At 43.7% G+C, this 12,623-nt stretch overlaps 1 protein-coding gene across 5 annotated transcripts in view; it reads left to right on the top strand.

Annotated features, from left to right (window-relative positions):
• Positions 1-12,623, top strand: part of LOC135547374 (zinc finger protein 536-like) — a 185,919-nt gene that overhangs the window by 112,079 nt on the left and 61,217 nt on the right. For all 5 annotated transcript variants that reach the window (XM_064976364.1, XM_064976355.1, XM_064976373.1 and 2 more), the window contains one exon: positions 12,082-12,240. In XM_064976364.1, coding sequence (XP_064832436.1) covers positions 12,082-12,240 — 159 coding nt within the window. The remainder of the gene's footprint in view (positions 1-12,081; positions 12,241-12,623) is intronic.

The raw sequence follows: 12,623 nt of genomic DNA, 5'->3' as shown, positions 1-12,623 counted from the left end.
TTAGGCACGTTTAGACATATCAAGCTAATGATCAATTATTAATATTCGCAATCCTCGGACTTGATGTCGCTGTATGGACGACCGCCTGTTTCCTGTATGCGGAGGATGTATAGATATATAACAGATAGTTCTTAGTGAGAGAAGTTATACACTCTTATTGCAGATATGGAGATGCAGATTAATTTGTAATTAGTCTTGAAATGTTGAGCCTCTGTAGATAAAGGATTCAAACTTCCACTCTCCGTTCCATAAATGCTGATCACTTCAAAAGAACAAATGCTCTGAGCTTGATTTAAAAAAAAAAATAGCTTAAAGCTTGAATTATTTGTTTGGACGCATATGTTTGAATGCCCTAGCAACACTAAGCGGGAGTAAATGAGTTTTTAGAATAAACTGTTATTGTTTGCGTGTAGACAGTGTTCAGTGCATTAGATCAGTATAAGAGAATCCTAGTGTCTGGTTAAACTTCAGTTTGTTGGTACAACGCTAAGAGGGAGGCATCGAGAGAAAGTTTCCACCCCGTCTCTGTTTAACAATGTGATTTCATTTTCAATATCCAACCACGGCGTACCGTTTTTTTTGGGGGGGGGGCTTAAGTTCACATTAATTTGCTCCAAATGTCAGATATCTCTCCATAGAAGAAAACAATGACGAAGGGAATAAAGAATAAAGTTTTGTTTTTTTTGGGGGGGGGGGGGGGAATACCAGAATAGTTTTTAGTCGTATAAGGCAGGGGGAGTCTATTAATAGTTGAGTCATCAGCGCTGCAGCAATGCTCTGAAATGGCAAATTGTTAGATCCCCAATGGTGATTATTACTCTCTGTCAATGACCTTCATAACAAATGAACATTCCGCCAGTGGAACAGAGCGTGCTCTTTAATAAGGGGTATGTGTGAGGCTTTGCGTTGACTGTGTAAACTGGGTGGACTGGGACACCACAAACTGAAGGAGGGAGGCAGGTTTCTATCTATTTATTTCATTGGCATTGTACTCCTTTTATTATTATTTACAGTGGAAAGAAATCCCATTTCAATTTGGTTCTTGCTTTATAATACAAGGCAATTATTAGTATTGTCCTTATTAGTGGTGTCCTTTTGGCTGAGCTAGTTTAACCCTGAGGGACTGTTGGAGAGGAGGTAGAACAGTGGGGAGGGCCACTGTTTTAATACCACTTTGCCAAAATCTGGCCTTTCTCTAATGTATTCTGATAGTATGGCTCACTCACGAGACACACTGGTGTTTGGAGCAGCAGTATAAATCTTTTTATTTCATTTTCCGAGACACTGGACAAGTTCATATAAGAGGAAAATGGGAAACGTCCTTGGTCTCCGGATTTACGGGCACCCTGCCTGACTTTGGAGGGAGAGAGAAGGGAGAGAGAGGGATAATTTCAGTACAATTCAGAACAGCTTGAATTGAAGCACAGCACACTGAAATGCACCTCTCCTCTGTGGCCTTGTCATCACCTTTATGATAATATATATCTTTAAGTGCACATTTATGTATTTGAGGTATTGATCAGTATACATTCTTCCCTTAGATAATGACTATTTTATTATGGGTTCTTAATGAGACTTTGGATTCATTTTAAACAGATGTTTGATTTGCGGTTCATGGTTGTGATGCTTATATAACTCTGATGCTATATATATATATATATATATATATATATATATATATATATATATATATATATATATACAGTTGAAGTCGGAGGATTACATACACTTAGGCTGGAGTCATTAAAACCTGTTTTTAAACCACTCCAGAAGTGTCTTGTTAACAAACTATAGTTTTGGGAAGTCGGTAAGGACATCTACTTTGTGCTTGACACAAGTCATTTTTCAAACAGACTGATTATTTCACTTATAATTCACTGTATCACAATTCCAGTGGGTCAGAAGTTTACATACACTAAGTTGACTGTGCCTTTAAACAGCTTGGAAAATTCCAGAAAATGATGTCATGGCTTTAGATGCTTCTGATAGGCTAATTGACATCATTTGAGTCAATCGGAGCTGAGCCTGTGGATGTATTTCAAGGCCTACCTTCAAACTCGGTGCTTGACATCATGTAAAAATCAAAATAAATCAGCCATGACCACAGAAACAAAATTGTAGACCTCCACAAGTCTGGTTCATCCTTGGGAGCAATTTCCAAACTCCTGAAAGTACCTCGTTCAGCTGTACAAACAATAGTACGCAAGTAGAAACTCCATGGGACCACGGAGCCGTCATACCGCTAAGGATGGTGACGCGTTCTGTCTCCTAGAGATGAGCGTACTTTGGTGCGAGAAGTGCAAATCAATCCCAGAACAACAGCAAATTACCTTGTGAAGATGGTACCAAGTATCTATATCCAGAGTAAAACGAGTCCTATATCCACATAACCTGAAAGGTCGCTCAGCAAGGAAGAAGCCACTGTTCCAAAACCGCCATAAAAAAGCCAGACTACAGTTTGCAACTGCATATGTTGACGAAGATTGTACTTTTTGGAGAAATGTCTTCTGGTCTGATGAAACAAAAATAGAACTGTTTGGCCATAATGACCATCGTTATGTTTGGAGGATAAAGGGGGAGGCTTGCAAGCCGAAGAACACCATCCCAACCATGAAGCACAGGGGTGGCAGCATCACGTTGGGGGGTGCTTTGCTGCAGGAGGGACTGGTGGAATTCACAAAATAGATGGCATCATGAGGTAGGAAAATTATGTGGATGTATCTCAAGACATCAGTTATGAAGTTAAAGCTTGGTCACAAATGGGTCTTCCAAATGGACAATGACCCCAAGCATACTTTCAAAGTTGTGGCAAAATGGCTTAGGGACAACAAAGTCAAGGTATTGGAGTGGGCACCACAAAGCCCTGACCTCAATCCTATAGAACATTTGTGGGCAGAACTGAAAAGGTGTGTACGAGCAAGGAGGCCTACAAACCTGACTCAGTTACACCAGCTCTGTCAGGAGGAATGGGCCAAAATTCACCCAACTTGTCGTGGGAAGCTTGTGGAAGGCTACCCGAAACAATTGACCCAAGTTAACCAATTTATAGGTAATGCTACCAAATACTAATTGAGTGCATGTAAACTTCTGACCCACTGGGAATGTGATGAAAGAAATACAAGCTGAAATAATTCATTCTCTCAACTATTATTCTGAAAATTTCACATTCTTAAAATGAAGTTGTGATCCTAAATGACTTAAGTTAGGGAATTTTACTCGGATTAAATATCAGGCATTGTGAAAAACTGAATTTAAATGTATTTGGCTAAGGTTTATGTAAACTTCTGACTTCAACTGTATATACAGTACACTATACAGTGCATTCGAAAAGTATTCAGAACCCTTGACTTTTTCCACATTTTGTTACGTTACATCCTTATTCTAAAATGTATTAAATTGTTTTTTTCTTCTCATCAATCAACACACAATACCCCATAATGATGAAGCAAAAAAAAAAAATGTTTTGCAAATGTATTAAAAAGATTAAATATCACATTTACAAATGTATTCAGACAATTTACATAGTCCTTTGCTGAAGCACTTTTGGCAGTGATTACAGCCATGTGTCTTCTTTGGTATGACTCTACAAGCTTGGCACACCTGTATTTAGGGAATTTCTCGCATTCCTCTCTGCGGATCCTCTAAAGCTCTGTCAGGTTGGATGGGGGCTCTGACTCACTCAAGAACATGCAGAGACTTGTCCTGAAGTCACGCCTGTGTTGTCTTGGCTGTCTGCTGATGGTCGTTGTCCTGTTGGATGGGGAACCTGAGGTCCTGTTGGAAGGTGAACCTGAGGTCCTGAACGCTCTGGGACAGGTTTTCATCAAGGATCTCTCCGTTCATCTTTCCTTCGATCCTGACTAGTCTCCTAGGCCCTGCCCCTGAAAAACATCCCCACAGCATGAAACTACCACCACCATGCATCACTGTAGGAATGGTTCCAGGTTTCCTCCAGATGTGACACTTGGCATTATAGCCAAAGAGTTCAATCTTGGTTTCTTCAGACCAAAGAATGTTATTTTTCATGGTCTGAGAAGCCTTTAGGTGCCTTTTGGCAAACTCCCAAGTGGGCTGTCATCTGCTTTTTAGTGAAGAGTGGCTTCCGTCAGGCCACTCTACCATAAAGGCCTGATTGGTGGAGTGCTGCAGAGATGGCTGTCCTTCTGGAAGGTTTTCCCATCTCCACAGAGGAACCTTAGGTGCTCTGTGCCTCAACACAATCCTGTCTCGGAGCTCTATGGACAGTTCCTTCGACTTCATGGCTTTGTTTTTACTCTGACATGCACTTTCAACTGTGGGACCTTATATAGACAGGTGTATGCCTTTCCAAATAATGTCCAGTCAATTGAATTTACCACAGGAGAACTTGTAGAAACATCTCAAGGATGATCAATGGAAACAGAATGCACCTGAGCTCAATTTTGAGTCTGATAGCAAAGAGTCTGTATACTGTAAATATGATATTTCTGTGTGTTTTATTTATAATGGTGGTGTTAAGCTCACCGCCATTGGACTCTGGAGCAGTGGAAACACATTCTCTGGAGTGATGAATTACTCTTTACCTTATGGCAGTCCAATAGACGAATCTGGGTTTGGCAGATGCCAGGAATACGCTACCTGTCCCGAATGCATAGTGCCAACTGTAAAGCTTGGTAGAGGAGGAATAATGGTCTGGGCTGTTTTTCATGGTTTGGGCTAGGCCCCTTAGTACCAGTGAAGAGAAATATTAACGCTACAACATACAATGATATTCCAGACGATTCTGTGCTTCCATCTTTGTGGCAACAGTTTGGGAAGGCCCTTTCCTCTTTCAGCTTGACAATTCCCCCGTGCACAAAGCGAGGTCCATACAGAAATGGCCTGCACAGAGCCCCGACCTCAACCCCATCAAATTATTTTGGGATGAATTGGAACGCTGACTGCAAGCCAGTCCTAATCGCCAAGCATCTGTGCCCGATCTCACTAATGCTCTTGCGGCTGAATGGAGGCAAGTCCCCGCAGCAATGTTCCAGCATCTAGTGGAAAGCCTTACCAGAAGAGTGGAGGCTGTTATAGCAGCAAAGGGGGTACCAACTCCATATTAATGCCCATATATATACATATGCACACACACACTGTACCTGGTGGTAGAGAGCCTTGAATGTGGATCTGTAACTCCAGTTTATGATTGCCCATTGTGCTTGTTGTTGATTTGGTGTGGTGGAAAATGGATAGGAAATCAATGAAAGCAGAAGATGATATTTTGCACCTTTTAAAGGTACAGGGCATGCATGCAGCGTTGTTACAGTGGACTGTAAATACGTTATATGCTGTCTTCCCGGAACACGTTGTTGTATTACCAAGTGGTTTCGTTTACCACGATTGTCGGATAGCAATTGTTCACGTAGGACATGCTATATTTCCTTTACACAGAGACGTATGAGCTATCAGTGCATCAGTACTGGATATGCTCTCTTATCTCTTGGCCCCTCTTCCTCTCTCACCTTATCGCCCTGCCCCCACCCTCCTCCCCTCCTCCTGTTCATCCTCCTCCAGTCTGGATCCATAGAAAGCACGGTGTCCCTGTGAAGACAGGACCTGCTCAGTCTTCACTAATGATAACTACTCACTTCCTGCCAAACAGTGTGCATGATGAATATTTACCCTGATTAATACCCCCTCCCCCAGACCCTCCTCCTGGCCATTGTGTCCTAAAAGACGCCCGCCTCAATAAGTCCCTTTAGCCCAGTGAAATGTCCCTGTCCTCCCTTGCTCCCCTCGTGCGGGCGGACAGACAGCGGCGTCCGGGGTGGACGTCTCCGTCCCACTCCGACCCTCTGTCCTGCCGTCTCTCCCTGGAGCTGTGATCATCCTGCAGAATGATAACGTTAGTGAGACCTCAGTGCTTCTTTAGCTGTGACTGGGTCTTTTTTTCAATGCTCTTTGAAGCCTAGAAACAGACTTGAGAAGAGAAAACAAAGATGGGGCCCGTGCCAGGCAGAAACTTATGCCACCATTGCTGTTCCCCGAGCTCGGCAGAGGCATCGCCTTTACAGAGGGAGAGATGCACCTTCTGTCACTGGTAGAGGTGGAGGCAGGGAGAGGGGGAGAGAAGGAGGGAGGGGAGAGCAGAGGGGACGTCCACTGTCGAAAGCGTCCTAAACCGCTAGCTTAGCCATCCTCCAAAATGATACCATGACATGAAACATTCTTGATATAAAGAGGTTTAGTGTACAGTATATGTCTGATAATGCTTTCTGTTGAATCTTTTGTGCGGGTTAGTATAGTTTATGAATGAAATGAATGATTCCTTATGGAGCTCCACATTATTTTATGCGTTGTAGTTCAATAAGGCTGTACAGGTATGGTCTTTGGCATCAGGGAGTTCTGACTCCAGCTTAATTTCAGAGGAATAATCCATAAAATATGGAAATTAAACAGAAAATTGATTAAGCATAATTTCCCCTACCTCTTCATCGATCAAAAATTGGGAACAAATAAGCAAATAAATGTGTGCTACAATACAATTTAGAAATGTCTCCTCTGCCTTCAGCAGGCAGGGAATGGCTCATCTTTCCTCCTCTTTTTTTATTAAGACCAATTGTAGTGAGACCAGTGCTAATAAATATAAATGTTTGTGATTAACATCTCTGCGGCACAGGTGCATGTTGGTTGCAAGAGGAGGCATGTTCATTCATTTCCAGCGATGATAAGTACAGTGCGCCATAAACACAGAGTCCAAAACACAGCTCCCTGATAAATGAATGCACAGATTGTTAATGTACCATTGTGTGGCTCAGCCTCGGGGAGCTTACATTTTTTTTTTTTTTTTTACTCCTGCCAAATCGGAGCTAGCTTGAGGTGGGGCTTCCCTTTCAAGGTCCAGATTACACACGATGGAGCTTTAAAATGGCTTTATTTTCCCCTTACACATAGGGTCCGGGATTATATCGACAACGCATCCCCCACTGGGCTGCACTACCATGTGCTCTGTAATTAGACTTTTCTTTTCAGACTGGTATTTACTGTTGACGCGGGTACTGGTACTAGTACAATGCTGGTCTGTGAGGAGAGACCAGGATGAGAGCAGCGTTTGGTGTTGAAGTGTCTATTTGGCCTTGTGTGCCGTACCCCAGAATGAAGCTGTTCAAATCATTTGGTGAACGGTAGATTTAATCCGCAGTGTTTTTCACAAATTGTTATTATCATAATCATGATTTCATATCTAGTTTAATCTCTCTCGTCAGTCTGTGTGGACTTTGCTGCCTCATATACAGTGCATTTATGCACATGAGCAACTCACTGCCAAGGCAAAGCCTAATCGTTAATATACTAATCAAATCACTGCTATTTATGTTATATTGACAATGGAAATAAGACAGAATGATTTCTGTTAATATATAAATGAAGGGTTCAGTCACGGCGCTGCTCGGAGCAAGGAAACATGTACCCGGCAGCCAACATAGACAAAAGCAGCCCAAAATAGTTGTTTTTCAGTAGCTGTGAAAATGTTTTATTAGGGGACTGCTGAACACCTGCCTTAAAATGTCGTTTCAACATCTCCCGAATGCCATTTTGCTTAATTGACTTGGAAATGGCCCAAATGTATTGCTGAATGCGGTCTAATTAATATTAATAATAAATGCCATTATTAACATCAAAGAACATCTGGTGCCCCTGTTTACCCGCGTGCCTTATATGTAGCACATTTTGCGGCTGTTTCATCTCACAAACATCATGGGGTAAACACTTTCTGAATTTCTTAGTAATTGTGTTTTATTTCATTTTGTTACGCAGGGTCACCGATAGCACCCTCTGCCCAAGTGTTAGTGGGTTCATCTCGTGTGCCTGTGGTCTTTTCCTGGTCTGAAGCTGGTTGCCGTGATACCTTAGAGGGTTCCGGGCTCCCTGTGTACTCGCATTCCCACCCCCCAAAAAAAGTGCTTTCACTAGCATCTGCGTAGTTGTCTGCATTAGGAGTTTTGTGGCCATAAATCACACACTAAATAACTTTAATCAAAAATGTTCATTAAGTAGTCCTTGTCAGGTAGTAAAAGCAGGGATAATGCAGTAGTGTTTAATGATAATTGGTGTTTGGTTAATAAATTCGAAGAGTTCAGATTACTTTCTAGCAGTGGCTAGAATGCTAGCCTCAGCAGTGTAACTAAACCTCAAATTGATTAACTCGCATGAACCAGCCGTTCACAAAGATGGCACCCGTCCAAATAAAGAAAGAGAACAGAGGATCAGCCGGATGGTGTTGTGTTGCTCTGGCGTAAGGAAATCAACTCCCCCCGGGCGCATTTTTAAAAGCCTAATGCCTTTCAAATGATGTCATCACATTTTACTTGCTCTCTCTTTTTTGGGGGGGGAAATCCACACGTTTCCTTACCGTTGACAGTAGTTACATAGAGGGACACTGGCTTTGACAGAACACACGATGCATTAGAATAATGGAGAGAGAGGGAGACATCTTGTGTTTTTATGACACCATTTTTTATATATTTTCTGTTGTTGTTGTATGGAAGTGATATCACTGTAATCAAAACCACGGAACAATTTAGCCTGGAAGTGTGATTGAAAGACCACCATTAAGGAAGAGGCTTTTTCCCTTCAGTTATTCCTTTGTTGTTGTTGCTTTCTCCATTAATGGGAACAGGGTGTGGTCCGTCTGGAGGGGCTGCCTCAGAAGACAGACACACAGACACGCACACACACGCGCACACACACCCAAACAGGTACGGGTGTTGTATGTGTTGGGGTGCTCCTGTGGCACTTCCCCTTGGTGGTTGAAGAGTTTTTTTTTTATTGTCACTAGCCGAGCTCCTGGTGTCAGAGCTGTAGTGCAGCAGACAGCAGCCAGAATGACTGATACTCATCCTCCTCCCAGATGGCCTGTACAACTCTGCTCCAATCTGATCTCAGCCCTTTGTTCTGTTATGTTCCATTACATTTGGATGAGCCCAATAAAATCAGAGCTGGTCTCAAATCAGAAAGTCTGAATTATGTATGCGTGTGTGTGTGATATTATTCCACTGCAACAGAGCCTGGATGTGTCAGTTTGTATGTAACTGGAAAAGCAGTGCGTGTTCGGGATAAGAGTGCAGTGTGTTAGATTAGCGAAGGAAAAATAACAAGCTACACAATTGCAGTTTTCAGTGTGTAGTAAGAGAAGTACAGTAACACTAGGGATGTTCAATTCAATTGTCTCATTTTATTTATGAGCGAAAGGTGCGTGTTAAATCAATAGCAGTTGTCAAAATGACATCGATCACTAAGACATGACAACGGTGAAAGCGTCTGACCATATCCACGTAAGGCTTTTCGCTCACCTCTGGGTAATATTAACTTGAACTAAGTCAACTTAACGCATTAGACATATACAACACTGGCTGTGGCCTAACGGTACACTAACAGTGTGTGCGCTCTAGTAGTCTCTGAGAGATGATGGCAGCAGGATTTAACAGGGTAATGGATGAAGCCAGTGGCTTGCCTGTGACAATCAATTGTAATGTTGTGTCTCTTACAGATTTTTCCTTTGCATAAAAAGGAGCAAAGCAATGGAAAATCAATACATGGAGAATAGTTATAGGTGGCGAGTTATAGAGAATCTCTCTGTCCCAGACTCGCTCCTCCTGGAAGACGTCGTGTAATATATGAGGTGACCTTCAAATGTCATAAATGTGTTGTGCAATAAACTGTCAATATTTGTGGTTATACGGCGCAGGATGACTTTTACAGTAATTGGAACAGCCCTATTAAAAGCTTGGGATCAGTCAGCTGATTAAGGACAACCACGCTGGGGGACTCTCTCTCTCTCTCTCTCTCTCTCTCTCTCTCTCTCTCTCTCTCTCTCTCTCTCTCTCTCCCACTCATCCATACACTACATGAACGGATACATTGAAGTTTTGATGTGTGTGTGTGTGTGTTTGTGTGTGTGTGTGTGCGGGCGTGCTCGTGTATTTGTTTGCGTGCGAGCATATAGCGAGTGGAACATTTGTTATTGAAGGACTGTTAAATGCTGGCAGAGCATCCTCTCCCTGGTACAGGATCACTATTAACCCTGCCACACAGAGGGCCGGAGGATGAGGCTGGCCATAAGCTGTGTTTTTAGGGGTTTAATTCAACTCCATCTGGGGTGGACAGGTGGACCTGTATTTGCTACATGAGAGGAGGACACATTGCCAAGAGGGGATATGTCAAGTGGTGTAAAATGTGTTTGTGGAGAATTTGGTTACAGTACGGTATGTGTACAGATGTAGGATCTCAAGGCTCTGCGCACGTCGTGCCGAATGGGGATCTAGCGTTCGTCTGTCGATCGTCTGTGCGCTGTGCTTTAGGGACCAGCAGCTGGAGACTTCTGACTGGCGGCATTTCTCACGTGATTCTACATGTAAAATCGGTGTGCAAATGACGCTCCAAGGTGCTAAGTCTTCTCGGCCAGCAAACGCCATTGTTGTATCTGAGCCCTTAATTTGAGCCAGTTTCCTACAGCGGGAAAATAATCCTGCCGCAACAGGAAATGTAAACTATTATGTGGATTATAATTCATGCACATTTTTGAAGCAGTTGATACATTTTTCATAAGGGAAAAGTGGAAACGACAAACTTTAGAAGCCTTTTCTTAAACCTCAATACACTACAAGTTTAAAAGTTCCTGCGCTACGGGGAAAGTTCTCCTGCAACAAGGTGATCAAATTAAGATCCCACATCTGTATATGGACTGCAGACATGTCGGGAATATTGATTTAAAAAGCCTTGTGTCTGTCTATGCATTGGTTCGGAGAGAGGGTGGGTTTGGAAAGGTCACATGCGGATCAGAATTGGGTGTACAGTATGAACGGGGCCAATGTTATTACAGGTAAGGCTATGTAAACTGTTCAACACTGGTATGCCTGTTGCCTTGGGGGTCAGATTCACATAAATACAATAGTACACTGTACGTTGGCAGTGTGGGTGTAGAATCATGTGATCAGTGCCAGCAGTAGGAGGACTTGCTGACTTCAGCCTGGCTTCTCTTGAAACCTTATTTGACTCTTAAAGAGGGTGGACTGGGGTGGGGAAGAAAATAAAAGATTTGGCTACTGGAAGAAATGCTTTTGATTGTGTGGCATGGTTGCCTTAGTGGGCTGCTCCATTCAGATGATCTCTCTCCCCACACGCATACCATGTCATGAGCCGGACTCGAGAAAGAAAACAAAGAAACATCAGCAGCAGATGTGTGTGGGGGGGGGTGATGGGGTGGAGCCATAAACAGAGTACTTTATCTTACTGCGAACTGGTACTTCTTCCTGCTTACCCATGATGCAACAAGGTATGTGGTTAACAAGGTTATTATGTTGGCATTCGGCTCTTCGGTCATTCTGCTTGACGAGAGTGTAGCTTTCATAACACATCAGAGCTTTGCAAGGACTTCTTGAGAAACCGTCTCCACAGTTCGCTGGTCATGTAAATGAGGTCATGACCCATATGAGCGTGTGAGATAACATCCTCACCTTATGACTGTGCTGCCGTCAACTCTTTTCAAATCTATTTCAGTTCCTCCTGAGATTCGGGTGATTGTGTGGAGAGCAGTTGTTGGTCTCCACACGTCCCTGCGGTATTAGTGTCAGTTCAAGCAGGGCGGGGTCACTCTTATCACCCTCTCGCATCTCTGACAGAAGCGACGCTACCTGTCAAAATCAGGGCGCTACGGAGACGCGTTAGCCCACTGCTGACAGAGCCGTTTCTTTCCTTGTATTGTTCATTTCAACACAATCCGCCATATGCTACCAGAAGATGAGGATAGCGGGGATGAAACATCCTGACGGGAGTGGGAGAGTGTGGAGGGGGTCGGCCCGGTGTTTCTAAAGGAGCCTGAAAGCTTATGAACTGTCAGCGTTCTGTCAGCTTGAAATGGGAGGGGGGGGGGGGGGGCAGGAATAGCGGCAAAACGTGAACCCATTGATGTGTTTTACTTTGTGTGGTGTTAGCAGATTTGGATGGAAAAGGAGGACAAAGCCAAAGTAGAAGTGTGTTTTCTGACATGGTTGACGGTTTGACGTGACACTCACCGCTCCTCCCTTGTGTGTGTCTGTGTGTGTCTCTCTCTTGTTGCTCCAGATGTCGGGGATGACCTGGGGAAGGCGGCGGGGAGTGTTCAGCAGGCCCCCTCCCAGCACAGGGACAGGAGCCTGGGCTCGGCCATCAAGGACTGCCCCTACTGTGGGAAGACCTTCCGTACCTCCCACCACCTCAAGGTCCACCTGAGGATTCACACAGGTCAGTGGAGTGAGTTCCCCTTGGATATTACTGCGACCACAGTTTTCCCTTCTGCCCCCCTGCTCTCTGCCTACGACTCGAGTCGACTCCGTTTGGCCGTGTTCGATACCGTCGGCGAGGGCAGTTATTCAAAGCACACAGCTGCTTCCTGGATATATTCTGTAGTTAGTGGGACAATGGCATTCAGTGGTTCACTGCAGCTACTGTTCTAATCTTAGCCATATCTAGCAAAGGAGTGTCAAAATATATCTCTACCTGGATGACCTTCTGTGTTAGCTGCTGGGAGGTAGAGGTGGTCCCATTGAGAGTAATGGTGTGGACACGGTGTCCACTGGCCAGAGCCAGAGCAGGTTGTCATACCTCACTACACTGCAAGGTAGAAA

This window comes from Oncorhynchus masou, chromosome 1, assembly GCF_036934945.1.
Source record: "Oncorhynchus masou masou isolate Uvic2021 chromosome 1, UVic_Omas_1.1, whole genome shotgun sequence".
In the NCBI taxonomy this organism is placed as follows: domain Eukaryota; kingdom Metazoa; phylum Chordata; class Actinopteri; order Salmoniformes; family Salmonidae; genus Oncorhynchus; species Oncorhynchus masou.
Note: the sequence above shows the minus strand (reverse complement) of the source record. Positions and strands in the feature narration are given on the sequence as shown.